This window comes from Eutrema salsugineum, unplaced genomic scaffold, assembly GCF_000478725.1.
Source record: "Eutrema salsugineum unplaced genomic scaffold, Eutsalg1_0 scaffold_1, whole genome shotgun sequence".
NCBI lineage: Eukaryota > Viridiplantae > Streptophyta > Magnoliopsida > Brassicales > Brassicaceae > Eutrema > Eutrema salsugineum.
In genome coordinates this window covers 4,408,663-4,423,567 of record NW_006256909.1, presented here as the reverse complement: position 1 = coordinate 4,423,567, position 14,905 = coordinate 4,408,663, and the positions used below count along the sequence as shown (strand labels likewise).

The following is a 14,905-nucleotide window of genomic DNA, read 5'->3' as shown; positions in this document are numbered from 1 at the left end:
TTAATCCCAAAAAAAGTCAGCTACCCGCAAATCACTCATAAGTAACCACAAGAAAAACATTTTAATCTAATTACCACCGTTCGAATCAGTAATATTTTTTATTTCGTTTCATAAGCAGCTTTGTTTCCGTTATTTTCAACTATTAATCGTAACAGACTTCACAAAAAATTGGATTAACAGTTTCAAATCGCGGTAAAACCAATCTGGCCGGACCTGACCGGACCGGACCGGTCGAGTTAGTTTTTTGTTTTGACAAGTATTTAAAGAGTCCGAAATTTAACGACCATCGGGATGAAAAAGAGCAGCCGGAGATGGTCACGATCACGGCGACGGTGTGGGAGTTTCCGACACCGAGATCGAATCCCACCAGTAAATATCTCAGTTCTCATCGTGAATTCGGCGTTTCAGTCTCTCAATTTCGCCGGAGAAGATTTCTCTACCCGACCCGAGATCCGAGCTCTTCGAGCATAGTCTTCGCCGTTTCCGAAATCAGTAAGCTCGTGGCGGAGTTTGATCCGGAGATTCCGTTGGAGAGAGCATCGACTCCGCCGAGCTCGTGGTACACTGATCCTCAATTCTACCGTTTCGAGCTCGATCGTGTCTTCTATGGAGCATGGCAAGCCGTAGGTTCGGGAAATGTCACACTCACTGAGTGTTGTTGTTTCAGTGAGTTCTTGAGTGTTGAATGTTTCTCTAAAAATGTTCTTACTTTCCCCATTGCTTGTTGATGATATGTTAGGATACTCTGATCAGATTAAGGAGAATCGCGACTTTTTCACCGGAAGGTAATTCATTATATAATTTGCTTATAAGAATTGCGAAAAAGTCTCTCCTTTTCCATGTTTTGTTCAACCATATATGAGAATTTGAAACATCATTGGTGCAGGCTTGGGGAGGTAGAATTTGTTGTGTGTAGAGATGATAATGGAAAGGTTCATGCTTTCCACAATGTTTGCTCTCACCATGCCTCTATCTTGGCTTCTGGAAACGGGAAAAAGTCTTGCTTTGTGTGCCCTTATCATGTAAGCTCCACCATATCGTAGCTCAAAGCCTCAAATGATCTTTTGGCAGGGATAAGTTAGAGTTTTGAGTCATACTATCTCATTCTTTGTGGCAGGGATGGACGTATAGCTTGAGCGGATCACTTGTCAAAGCTAATAGAATGACTGGGATACAGAGCTTTGCTTTACATGTATGGCATGTTGTTGCGATAAGCGTGTGGTTATCTCACTTTATAAAAGAAGAGAGAATCTGAATTTCTCGCACTTGACATGTTTGATGAAAATAGGAAATGGGACTCAAACCTCTACGAGTGGCTGTATGGGGACCTTTTGTTCTCATGAAGGTGGCCCAAGCCACATCAAGGAAGGGAGAAGTTGAGAGTGATGGGTTAGTGGCATCAGAATGGCTCGGGACCTGTGTGGGGAAGTTGAGCCAAGGTGGAGTTGATTCTTCGCTTACTTTCATCTGCAGACGTGAATACACCATTGATTGTAATTGGAAGGTAATTCTTGATCTGATTATATTCTCTTTTAAAAACAAAACACAGAACTTTGAAGATTAATGATGGATCACTGGGAACTATGCAGGTGTTCTGTGATAACTACCTAGATGGTGGCTATCATGTACCTTATGCACATAAAGGTTTGATGTCTGGCCTCGATCTCGAAACCTATTCTACAACGGTATGATCCTTTTACTCAATTGGAAATACGGCCAAAAATCTGACTTTCAACACATGAATCTAATCTCTAGTTAGGCTCTTCTTGTGATGAACTTTCTATTTTAAGATATCAGATATTCGAGAGGGTTAGTATCCAAGAATGTGGAGGTGGTTCCAAGGCTGGTGAAAAAGACGGCTTCGATAGGCTTGGATCTCAAGCTCTATACGCTTTCGTCTACCCAAATTTCATGATAAATAGGTAACAGACATCAAGTCCATTGCTCAGCTAGTTTTAATTCATCTTCCAATGAATTGAGTCGACTGATTCTCCATGGATTATCTCTAAAAAAGGTACGGACCTTGGATGGACACAAATCTAGTGATACCTTTAGGTCCAAGGAAATGCAAAGTTGTCTTCGACTATTTTCTTGATCCTTCTTTAAAGGTAAAACAAAGCAACAACATGTCTTGGATTGTATAGCCCCGGTCCTGTATAGCAACTTTTGTAAAACTTCTTTTGGCCTTAGGATGATGAAGCCTTCATCGAGAGAAGTCTAGAAGAAAGCGAGAGAGTTCAGGTACGAAAATGAATGATTTTGTTATACCTGATAAATACTGCCTTTTTTTTAAAGAGAGTTGAGTTTGTGGAATGTGTAAATTTGGTGAATCAGATGGAAGATGTTGCGTTGTGTGAGAGTGTTCAAAGGGGTCTCGAATCACCGGCCTATGACAAAGGAAGATATGCTCTTGTGGAGAAACCAATGCACCACTTCCATTGTTTGCTACATCAGAATCTCAAAGCTATGAAACAGTAGTCTGTGGATACCTACTTGTAATTATATGTACATGTTTTTTTCTTATGTATATATATGTGTTTATGTGAGTATTCTGCACAGCTCTACTCTCTCTTAACCAAGCATAAAAATGAAGCCTCTTTGTGTAATTACAAAATAACAAAGATCCACATGCGTAAACTAAGCTAGTTGTATCGTTGGTTGATAAAATCAAAATAATCTTGAATTCTATTTGAATCCAAAATCATCAAATTGGTTTTGTTGTTGTAATTCGAATTTTGGATTGTGCTGGTTTAAGTTTTGATTGAGCATTCAGAACTGAAATTTCATATTAGCTAGACTGTTTTCTTTTTCACATGGATTATCTAGACTATGGACATTTAAGGCAACTAAACAAAATATTATATTTTTTTTTCATTTGATTGATGTATTTAAAACGAAGAAGCCGATAAAGTACTTAGAGAGCGGAAATGTAGTATTCACAGATGGGAAAGCACTTGTGGTATTTAACTGTTTTCTCTTTTCAAACTAATAATTAACCTGAAAATCAACAGAAATTTCAAAGCGTTAGTAACGATCATAGCTTTTTAGATGCGTTTGGTTTGAGATGGCTTGACTATAGCGGAAAGATAACTTTAGTTACCTGATGAGTTCCTTCTCCACCGGTTTATTCTAAAGTATTGGCTGACCGGAGTTTCTGGAACCGGTATGCATTTTCCGATCACCGCCAATGGCCAACTGGTTTTATAGAACACAAAACAGAATCTATATGGTGAGTTTACGAAATAAGCATCTACCAATAGTCTAGGGTGGACAAAATAAACCGAACTGAACCAACCTAAAATGTTTAAACTCAAACCGAATTTATAAGACAAAATTAACGCCAAACCTGATGGAACCGATTCCAATCGAGATGAGCCACATCTCCCAATCAAGCTTAATCGTTGAGGCAAATGTTCCAAGGAACTCGACGATGACTACCTATATTAAACAGTAAACAACATGCAATAAACGATATGTCTCTGTCTCAGATGTACAAAAAAAAAGGAAGTGACTGTGCAAGAACAGGAGAGAGAGAGAGAATCAGTACCTGGAGCACAATGGTGATACAGATGATGCCCACAAAGAGGTGATTACCGAGTACTCCTTGGAAAATGTTTATTTCATCTGGCTTCCGTGCGTTGAACTCATTGAAGATCTAACAAATTCAGAAGCAGTTTGTTTTCTGATCTGCACAAAAGCTTTTTCTCAACACAGAAGAGTCGGTATCTTTTACCTGGCAAATGACAAAGGCATTGAAGATGACTGTATTCTTTACTCTCTCGGGATCCTGTTTTTCCTTGAGATGAAGGATACTGATTCCCCGGAAATTGAGGATTAACAAGACCGTCACTTGGTACATCGCCTAATAGTATGCAAAACAATTGGAGCATCAGAGAAGGCTAAAAGGTCGTGATCTTAAGAAACGTGTAAGGGAAAGAAAACGAAGAAAACTTACTTGTATAAACAAGTTTCTCCACATGATATTTGTGATGAGAGGTTCTCTGAAAACAATAGATAAATACAATTTTATTAAGAAAGTGGAAGATAAATTGAGATCACTCTGAAGTTGAACAAGACTAGCTGAAGTCTAATAAGAAGTGGTACCTTCTGCCAACAGGGGTTCGATCCATTAAGTGATCGGTTGGTGGTTCGGTGGCTAAAGCAAGAGCCCCAAGAGTATCCATTATAAGATTGACCCAGAGGAGCTACAATAATTATGGGAGAAGACTCTTATCAACATGGAATATTCATTTTTAAGTGAACAATTCTGTCCAGAAGAGAAAGGGATAGAATTGGTTTATTATATCAAACCTGTACTGCAGTTAGAGGAACATCACCCGACGAAATGGCAGCCACGACATTGATGACAAGAGCTGCTACATTAACCGTGAGTTGAAACTGGATGAACTTTTGAATATTGGCATACACAGATCGACCCCAACGGACAACCTAGAAGAATCAGATAGTAACAGAAATGAATATCCAATTCAAGGTAATTATAAAGATCATCAAACCCGCCAAAGGATAACACTTTAATGAAAAAAACAAGTTGAGTTAACAAATTCCAAAAAGTATCATGCAACAAAAGAGTATCAACAGGAACCCTATTTTATAAGAAAAATGAATCCCTTGGTTTCTAAGAATACCAACCTTGACAACAGATTCAAAGTTGTCATCCAAGATAATGATGTCTGACTTTTCCTTTGCAACTTCAGTGCCTTGGATACCCATAGCGAGACCTATATCTGCCTGAAATCAAGGGACAAAACAGAAAGTTTGTTCCTCAATATTAATAATGTTCTTTAAAGATTGCACATACAAGGTCTACGTAAATATATTGAACCTCATGCAGTGCAGGAGCATCATTGGTTCCATCACCAGTCACAGCCACGACGTGTCCCCTTCTCTTCAGCGATTGCACAAGAAGAAGTTTGTCATTCGGTGATGATCTACCCATTACCTTCAAGGTTAGCAACAATGTCAGGTACCATTAAATAACTGCCTTCAACCAATCAAAACCTAAATCATAAGACTCTTACAGATATGTCTTCAGAAATCCTATCTCTTTCTTCTTCTGAATAGGATCGGAATACTTTTCCTTCGATCAGATTAGGCTCACTAGCATCTGCGTCTGAAGCTAATATACCGCACTCCAGTGCAATTGCTTTGGCAGTTTGAATGTTATCACCAGTCACCATTCGAACCTGAGGCCAATAGTGGAAATAAGAAGACTAACGCCCATGACGAACAGATCAGTCTAGAAAATAAACAAAATATGAAGAGAGACTCTCAGGGAATGAGGGAAAGAAGTAAATGAGATATCTACGGACCTTGACTCCAGCTTGTTGACACAATAGAACTGAATTTTTTACACCTGGGCGACATGGGTCCTATGTATTGCAGATAAAAGAACTTGCAATAAGTAATGCATACCTTACTAGTACTACCAACCATTTTGGTTTACAGAATCAAATCAAGGTACATCACAAGACTCTTTAAAAGGTAAAGAAAACTAGCAAAAGTAGTGTTTACCTTAATACCAACAATAGCCAACAGTACAAGATCATCATCAGGTAATGCCCATCTAGAAAGTTGCTCATCATCAGTAGGAATCTTTTCCGCTTCAAATGATCTGAAGGCAATTGCAACACAACGGAGACTCCTTGCAGCCATATCATTGATAGCATTTTTTAACTCTGCCATCTGAAACAAGAAGATTTTATTCAGAAGATAAAACAAGTATTTATATTAAAACTCTCAATACCAACTCTGGCACTGATTTGGGATACAAAGGTTAAATAGCGTAAACGAAAAACAAATAGAAAAAGTAATTGCGACTTGGACTTTCAGTAAGAGAACGGTCTTGAATCAAGACACAATGATAAGTTAAAATTTTACAACAAATCATATCATGATGAAGAGAATACAGTTGCCAACCTTATCTCCACTCATATCTACAAGACTCTCGTTCTCATCCATATAGTGTGTGCAGGAACCCAAAACAATCTCTGCAGCGCCTTTCCAGTAAACATGGACAGTCGAATCTGGCTGAAATTGAACAAAAAGTCATTAGGATGCTGATTGACTAGGGGAAAACAACCACAAACGGCGAATCAAAAACCAAGCAAATGATGCTGAGAAAATGGAAACACATTACCGATTTCACTGCTACGCCACCACGTTTCTGCTCTGAGTTGAATGGAACAAATTGAACAGCAGATGACGCAGACCTAAGGGAATCGAAATTCATGCCTAACTGCAGAGCTTAAAAAACAAAAATTATTATTTCTCCTCACTGAAAAAGAAACAGGAACTAGAAAAATGTAGCTGGAAAATATACCTTTATAGCCCAATTGAGAATTGCTCTTTCAGTCGGCGATCCAGAAACCTGAATCTCACCACTCTGTTATCAGCAAGCCCATATACATTAGTAAATTAAATCGCTGAAAATAGGAACCAAATGGAATCAGTATAATTGCCATCCTACTTCAGATCGGAACACACTGCCAGTTGTATTATGAGCAATTCCCTCAAGAAGTATGGATGTAAAAGCAGGTGGCAATTTTGAGCTGCTGTCCGGAGGATCCATCTTTAGGAAACCAGCATAACACTCAACCACGGTCATCTGAGAAAAGAGAGTATTAGGGGACTTGCTTGTTGGGCACACAATTCAAAATAGCAAAAGCTCGCAGCTAGGAAAGCACGTACCAAAACTGTAACTTAAAGGCTGAGCCTATACATTGCCAACTATTTGTGTGTTAATATATTAAAAAGAAGGAAGAGCACTAAACTTCACCTCGTTCAAGGTCAAAGTTCCTGTCTTATCACTGCAAATTGTTGTTGCAGAGCCCATAGTCTCACAGGCGGAAAGCCTACGCACCTGAAGTTAAACTTTGTTTTAGCTGCGAATAATATTCACTATATCATTTATGTATCTATTTTAGTGCAAACTAATTGAGTCCCAAAAAGTAAAACATACATACCAAAGCTTTATCTGCCATCATTTTTCTCATGGAATACGCAAGACTGCCAGTAAGAAGTAGAAAAGATCAGTGACGAGAGACAACCTTGTTCTACTGAATTTTATAGCATATCCATCATGTACTATTAAGTCCAACCATGTCATAACTAAATCTTTTCCAATTCTAGAGGCCAAAGCAATTGCTATCATTACAATATTTATGTATAAAATAGACAGTAGACTTACGTCAAGGTAACAGCCAAAGGAAGCCCTTCAGGCACTGCTACTACAACAATTGTCACCTACAATATTTGACAGGTTAAGCTGAATGGCTAGAGATACGTATAAGAAGCTGACGACGGTATTAACTGATTTTTTCTAAGAAACACTTACTGCAACAGTGATAATTTTAACAAGATCATCTAGCACGTGATCAAATTTTGTCTTCCCGCCAACAAATTGTGGGGTTCCATCTGCATTCGTAGTGTGACCAGTAAAGTAGCTGCAGAGAACAAAGGTTCGTTCAATAAACAGTGGCATTAACTCCAAGCGGTACTTGGTTGTCAGAAAGATATACAGACGCACCGGACGACAAGGACAAATAATACAACACCAGCAACTGTAAGCCCCACAATCCCGATAAATGTTGCAACACCATTCAAGCGTACCTGAAGGAATCAAAGTACGTATGAATATTGAGCTATAAAAACAATAACAAAAATATGAACAGTTAAAGGGTTGATACTCACCTGCAATGGTGTTTCTCCACCATTGTCTTCTGAGACGCTAGCCATTAGTAAGCCCCATTCAGTGTTGACCCCTACCCCAGTAACCTGAGTACCAAAAATAAATTTTAGACTCAAATAAGCAATTCAGGAAGAAACTACCCTTGTCAGGAGTTTTGAACACTCCGACTCAAGTTTTCCTCTAATAAATAATAAACATGTTTTTGCTGCACAGATTCCCCAACCAAGGATAATTTAGTTCACCAATTAAACATCTCTCCAGTTTTCTTCAGAAAGACTACAGTTACTCTGTCACAGAAAGTAAAAGTTAGTGCTCCTCAAGTCTTACCAACATTGTCCCCTGGCCATCTGCAACTTTACAGCCCGACATTAGGAATGGATTTTTAGTAGTGTTTTTCTGAACCTGCGAGACACAGCTTGCTTAGACACATGAAATGCAAAGATGGCGTTGTTGGAAATGCAAAGGAAGAGCGTAAAGCATACTATTTTGCTCTCCCCAGTCATGCTGGACTCATCAATCGCAAGGGAATGACCAGCAACTAAAACTCCATCGGCAGGTACCTAAGGAAATTATTTGCAGATTAACCATAGATTCTATCTATGCTAAAATTCTAACCATAGATTCTATCTATGCTAAAATTCTACTGCATTGACAAATTCGTACAACTTGCCTGATCACCAATATTGAGAGGTATGACATCGCCTACCACAATGTCATAAATTGAAATATCAACTCTTCTCCCACCGCGGGTAACCTAAGCAGTGCACGATGCAGTTTCAAAATTAAACCAACAAAAAATTATATCATCCATTCGCTGCATGATCATCCAAGCTCTCACCTCTATATGTATATTTCTTTTCTCTTCATTTAAGTTCTGGAATTGAAGAGATTGCCGATAATCACTAGTAGCTACCAAGGGAAAAGGTATACAAATTAGTATAATACATGCAGCAGTCGCATATATGAGTTAAATCAAGTTCAGCATGGAATATCAATACCTGTCACCACAATGACAAGAAGAACGGCAAAAGCAATGCTGATACCATCGTACCACCCCTTTTTGATACCCTAAGAAGGCAGCAAAAGAGGTAAACCAAAAGCTCAGGAAGAACAAGAAAACTATAAGACTTTGGATAATGGAGATAAAAGAACTTTCTACCCTCAGCGAGCAAGAAAAATGTCAATGAGTACAAAAACATAGAAAAGGATAGTCAATAGACGTGCTATGGAGCTTCAACGGTATGCGAGGCAGAAAAAACATAGAATGTGATAGCTCGCTCATATGGTGAGGTACACTAATTCTGGAAAGTCTTGGTTTATACTAATTAGACAACTAATAAAGTTATGCCACTTAGAAGAGGAGCCAAATTTCCAAGGTATGCGCTAAGCAATATATAATGTCCAAATCTAAATTGAATACCTCGGTCTTTATTCCCAATGCCAAAGAAGCAGCTGCTGCTACAATCAGTATGATCAAAGTAAGATCTTGAGAAGCTTCCCATACAAACCTCTATTGGACATGAGGAAACAACAAAAAGGAAGGAATCAAGATATCAGTTAACTAGAATACCCTCACAGATTAAAGCGGAAAAATCTCACAGCTATGGGAGCTGCTATGTAGCAAATATTTAAATGTATTATACCCAGAAACTCCTCCCTTTCTTCTGGGGGTATGTGTTTGATCCAAAGGCCGATTTCCTTTTCGATATGTCATCAGCATCCCCATGTATACCCTTCTCCAAGTTTGTTTTCAACAAATCAGATAACCCTTTGACCTAATGAAAGAAAACAGTGGATAAACATACATGAATCCGTTTTATGGCAGATAAATAAGTGCCGCGGAGAAAAGAAAAAAATCAGTCAAAGCAATACATACCCCTCCAAGTTCTTGAAGAGATCCTACATTCTGATCCCTCGATATCGATACAATCTGCTCCTGTCCAATACCAAAATCACCACTACGAGGAGCTGAAGGTGAACTTGTAATTCCTAAAAATAAATAAACCTCAGTCAACTACAGCATAACAATCAGAAAAAGTGTAACCCAATTGACTGATGTAATCCTGTAACTGAATCAATTGAATTTACAATGATGTTCAAGAAAACATCAAGGTCGCAAATCTGCAGTACTGTTTTTGCTACATATAGAAAATAATCGATTCAAACCGTTGCAATGAAGATCAATCACATTAATGGTTTTGACTGATATTAAAATGGCAATCACTAAATCCCTAAAACACTACAAGAGAACAGATACATGCTTCACAAATGGGATGAATTAAAGAAAATTAAGGAAATTGAAAGAAATTACCATTCACTCGGCTTGCAGCTGCTTTAAAAAGGTGTGCAGCCTGAGAAAGCAAACAACATTGATTAGACACCGCCTAAACGTTGATTTAACTAAACTTACTAGCAAAGCTTATGTACTCTTATTGCTTGGGCATGCGCTCTCATCTTCCTCAGCATCCGTTTCTTGTCTTCTTCCCTTTTTAAGTCCAGAGTATATCGGAATCGACGAGAAGCATTAAGTACAAGCGCCGCTTGCTACAAAACCCAAATTATCTTCCAGAATGTTAGGAAACTAAACAAAGAAATACAAATCTGAACTATCTGGCTGATGCACGTAACAATATAAAGAAACTAAAAACCAGACATTGCCATGTTCAATTTTCAGAACTCAAACACACAAGAAAAGCACAGTACAATTAACCAATACGAAACACGAATGCACTTAACAAATCAATGAATTTATGTAAACTGGAACGAGAACCACTTACCCTCCAACGGCGTAATCGCTCCACTGGAGCATTCTTAGTGCTGGTAATGTCAAACGGACTATCTTCGTAGACGGTGAAGCTGCTGGTTCCAGCCTCCACGTCCTTGTCTTCCCCTAGTGGGGAGTTACTGAATTGTCCACTCATGGCTGTCGCAGGAGAGATGGCACCCTCAGAGAGACTGCTGAATACACAACACGCTCTTCTTTAAGCTAAGAAAATGCAACAAATAACAAAATACACTCAAATTAGAAACAGTTTTAGCCTTATGCATTCTCGTCAATAAGATCTCTAAATCTAAAATCTCAATCCGTTCCAAAATTTCACAACCAAGTCAATCCAAAGGCGGCGATTCGGAGATTACAGTTTAACAAATCTCTTTGTAAACAACTCTCGCATTTCACTGTTCCAAAGCAAAAAAAAAAAAAAAAAAGCACTTCTCACCAGCACCTAAGCCGAACAAAATTCGAAACCGAAGAGCAATCCGTTTGCCGATTCCAACGGGAGAATCACAGAAACGAAATGTTGCCGGAAAATTTTCCCGGTAATTCAAATTTCAAATCGAGAAGCAGAATCTGATTCAGTGAAATAATACTTTGCTGGAGCAGACGAACAAACGTGTAGGATAACATCGTAAATCGTGCCAACCATGAGAGGAATCGATTAAACAAACACAAAGAAGAAACAAAAAAAAAAAGTAAAGGAAAGAGAAAAACATAAATCTCTGCGGAAACAAGTTTTCTAAGCTTACTGTAGAATAAAAAAAAAACTACCTCAATTATCGGCGGCAGGAAACTTCAGAGGCGTTTCTCAGCTATTTCCCTTTGTTCTTTGATTCTCTGCTACTTGATTTTCCGTCACTTTCTCGAGAAAAAAAAAATAAGAATGACGAACGAGCGAGAGAGCTTTAGGAAACTTCCTCGAAGTAGAGCTTTGACTCGTCTCACTCGGGTCCTCGTGAAACTAATAAAAAAAATTATAAAAACAAAAAAGTTATATTCCTTTTTTCCCTATTTATGAGATCATGAGCCTACGTTCTATTCAAATTTTAAAAACATTACAAATTTAGAAAGTATGGTTAATAAAAGATGCAGTTTCGTTCACTACTATAATCAATTAAACTTTTAGTAACCAAATAAATTACGTAACTTCTGTATATATTTTGACTGTAGCTACTCGAACCAGATATTAATTCTTAAATGTGTATAAAATATACAAACTATAGACGTTAATGTATTAAACACGTTAAAATAAATAACTAACCGATCTTCAGCAACCGATACATTAATAGTCTATACATCAATGTATTTGAACAGGTTGTCATATATTTGTTGTACTTCCTCTATATAACAAGAAAATTTTTGGTCTACTAAATAACAACTTTGTGGATAGAAAAGCATGAATATGGTTATTCCACACACTGTTTGTGCGAAAATGTCAATGGACTTTGGCTTGGCATGATATGAATATATGATGTAGATTTTTTTTTTCCTTAAAGGTTAGATTTTGTTATTCTTTTTGACACTCTAGCTAGACCCTTAAATTTTCAGAAACCCTCTACTGCACGCTATAGAAAAAGGATCGAATAAAAGTATGGACTTTTTTCCAGCAAAAATATTGACTTTTCATATATACTTTTTAAAATTAAAAATTAAGAAAAGAATCTAAAATGTGATGGTACAGTGGTAAGATTATAGACTTATAGTGGTACGTACAGTCAAGTATTATATTCTTGGAATTCGATTCTCGCTGTATTCATACTAGGTATTTCAATTTTTCATCTAGCTGATGATGCAATATCGAAAATGTTTCTTTAAGTTAAAGCATTAGTTTGTTTGCAATTTCATATTCACGTAGTTAGTAGATTTCTATACTTTCTGTCGAGCTATATTAGTTATTCATATAAATTATGCATGCATGCGATATCTACAGAAATTTTACTTTTTATAAGAGCTACTAATTTCAATCTTCAGTTAATAAATTTTAATTGTTGACTATTCTGAGGTGTTTCGACACCAAACTCGTATTATTTATACTTAGCTGACAAGTGACAATCTATAGATTAAAGAGAATGGAGTTTAAATAAGTTGTCAAGAGAAATATACAAAATTTTCATGTTGTAAACACAATGGTGGATATCTTGAACAAGTAATGACCGTCATTACCTCGTGACGTGCTAATGTTCTAAATTCTTCCTACGTCATTTTGACTCACGGGTTACAAATGTAAGATAATGTTATATATTAATGGCGACATTAATGTTATGGTAGAGAATTAAATATCAGTATGTTTGATTCCAAAAGCTCTACTCGATGTATAGGAACATTTTGGAGTTTGGCCGAACCAATTTTAGTTGACTGACAATTCTTTGCGTCTCTGAAACTGTTTGAGATAGAATCGGACTGACGTTTTCGAATTTCGATTGGCATGCACATTTTTATTAAAATAGTTCCGTTATCTATAGTTCACACTCCTTGAGTATAATTTCATGTGGAGCAGCATGGAGATACACAGTATCCATGTGTGTTTTGAAATTGATTATATATTATACGACGATTACATTCGTTCATATCGATCAATTATAATATTAGAATCATTTTATAATGTCCATGCATGAGAGAAGATATTCCTCTTATTAGAAAGAGAATATATTGAAGGTCAAAGAAATCTGCGAATTAATTAATTACTAATAAGATTCATAAGAAATAGTCCTTAAATCAGATTCCGTCGGCACCGTCGGTGCAATCAGACGCCATGGCAAGCTTACATTTTCAATAAAGCGACGTTACTTTTATCAAACTTTCTTTTATGATCTTACGGGCGATAGTATGATATGATTTTACTAAAAAGAAACGCAAAATCATTTTATGGGCGTTCAAATCTAATGTTAGGTAGAGTGAGTCAATATAGGTTCAGATCTATACATCTAAAATATTAGAATTAGCGATCAAAAATGAATATGTATGGATACCTCTCAAACCCAATAAGTTAGATAAAAGCAATGGAGACAGAGAAGAGAACACATATATAAAAGCTGAGTAATGTAGCACCGAGGCATTGAATGCATGCACGTACCGATCGTTGGACAACTCATCCATTCATAAATCCATCGTTCCATGTTCATGTTACACTGAAATTTTCGATAACCGTAACTGAATTGGTTTATATGTATCATAATAATACTATCTTATGGATTTACAAATGATTAGGAAAACAAAAAACAAAATAACAAACGATCAGGAGTTCGTATTAACACATATTGAACATGGTAAAGTGGTTTTATCTTTTCACTAATTAGGTAATTCATCCTTGTCACCAAATACAAATACTCTGATTCTCTTAATATATTATTGAATTCAGTCCATCTGGAAATTATAGTGTAGAAATTTTTTAATTCATTGAACGTTTAACCTAAAGTTATATCATGAATATCAAATTATAAAAGTATTATCCTATGATTAATTAACCCAAAATTACTTGCGCAGATCCGAGTTATTTTGCTCCAAAAAATAATAATTTAAATTCTATATTCTTGCAATTTATAAGTATTCAACGTTCTCGATAAGTTCTGATCTCCTTCTAAAATGACGTTATATGGTCGAATTATTCTTTTGTTAAATTATAAAACAGAGGAAACTAATCAAATAATGTTTGCGACCATATTCAGATCAATAATGATAGTATTGGAATTAACTGGCATTTCGTACCGTCTATAGACATGTGGAGGAAGTTTCTCGGAAATTACACTACACTTGCTCTTGAATGTGACTCCTTACTTATATCATATATATACCCTTATGTAAGACTTCTAAACTAACATTGTAAAACATATAAATCAGTTACGTGTCTAACTGTAATTTTTCTTTAGTTGGTGCACCAAATTATCATATGATATACTGCGGGGAAAAAAAAATATTGACCTCTCATCTGTATCAATGATATGATCATGCTTAAGTTCAACACCATTGCAAAACAAAAGAAAAAAAATTGTAGTCTAATTTAAGATAATACGTAGCGAAATTAGTTCAAGGGAACATAAATTTATAATATTTAAAACGGATACTAAGATAAAATATACTACTTGGAAGCCGATATATACAAATTCAGCTGTTATCCTCATTTCGACGTATGTTTGTGAAGATGATAACATCATACTGAAAAGAAGAAAAAAAAAATCACGAGTCTGAGATGGATACTTATTTGGGCAAGAGGGCCATTTTAAACTTGATCCGATAAAACTGGGAAACTAGGCCCAATATAATCTCGTTTTACGAATCTATTCCTTTGAATCCTCGTGTGAGTCGAGTCCAGCAGAAAAAAACGGCGTATGAACTTTGCCATAAAATTAAACAGGATAAACAAAATATCGCCATGTCGTCATCTCTCACTAGCCACGTGTCAGAGCTAATGGAAATGGACGACT

General features: G+C 36.7%; 2 protein-coding genes across 8 annotated transcripts; one reads left to right on the top strand and one right to left on the bottom strand.

Moving 5' to 3' along the window:
- Positions 1 to 294: 294 nt before the first annotated feature.
- On the top strand, positions 295 to 2,556 carry LOC18030848 (choline monooxygenase, chloroplastic). The gene is made up of 10 exons (XM_006412733.2): positions 295 to 627; positions 740 to 785; positions 887 to 1,022; positions 1,118 to 1,192; positions 1,289 to 1,504; positions 1,590 to 1,685; positions 1,798 to 1,922; positions 2,015 to 2,108; positions 2,191 to 2,241; positions 2,335 to 2,556. Exons 1-10 carry the CDS (start codon positions 312 to 314, stop codon positions 2,476 to 2,478), a joined length of 1,299 nt encoding a protein of 432 aa, XP_006412796.1. The 5' UTR covers positions 295 to 311; the 3' UTR covers positions 2,479 to 2,556.
- A 280-nt stretch (positions 2,557 to 2,836) lies between these two features.
- LOC18030847 (calcium-transporting ATPase 10, plasma membrane-type) lies at positions 2,837 to 11,410 on the bottom strand. 7 transcript variants are annotated; one of them, XM_024149790.1, is made up of 35 exons: positions 10,927 to 11,182; positions 10,486 to 10,694; positions 10,136 to 10,252; positions 10,020 to 10,059; positions 9,585 to 9,697; positions 9,352 to 9,483; positions 9,129 to 9,218; positions 8,707 to 8,776; positions 8,547 to 8,617; positions 8,379 to 8,462; positions 8,191 to 8,268; positions 8,036 to 8,110; positions 7,711 to 7,794; positions 7,547 to 7,629; positions 7,355 to 7,463; positions 7,208 to 7,263; positions 6,984 to 7,026; positions 6,797 to 6,880; positions 6,488 to 6,625; positions 6,341 to 6,403; positions 6,158 to 6,256; positions 5,938 to 6,048; positions 5,533 to 5,703; positions 5,331 to 5,390; positions 5,040 to 5,204; positions 4,844 to 4,960; positions 4,651 to 4,749; positions 4,312 to 4,449; positions 4,105 to 4,205; positions 3,956 to 4,001; positions 3,734 to 3,862; positions 3,548 to 3,655; positions 3,347 to 3,438; positions 3,101 to 3,195; positions 2,837 to 2,997 (listed from the first exon to the last, which is right to left on the bottom strand). In XM_024149790.1, the coding sequence occupies exons 2-35, from the start codon at positions 10,627 to 10,629 to the stop codon at positions 2,993 to 2,995; spliced, it is 3,210 nt and encodes a 1,069-aa protein (XP_024005558.1). In that variant the 5' UTR covers positions 10,630 to 10,694; positions 10,927 to 11,182; the 3' UTR covers positions 2,837 to 2,992. The 7 variants fall into 7 exon arrangements, with proteins under 7 accessions (XP_024005558.1, XP_006412795.1, XP_024005552.1 ...); XM_006412732.2 differs by lacking the exon at positions 2,837 to 2,997 and adding an exon at positions 11,256 to 11,399 and having other exon boundaries at positions 3,093 to 3,195; positions 10,927 to 11,081; XM_024149784.1 differs by lacking the exons at positions 2,837 to 2,997; positions 10,927 to 11,182 and adding an exon at positions 11,256 to 11,410 and having other exon boundaries at positions 3,093 to 3,195.
- Positions 11,411 to 14,905: the final 3,495 nt, after the last annotated feature.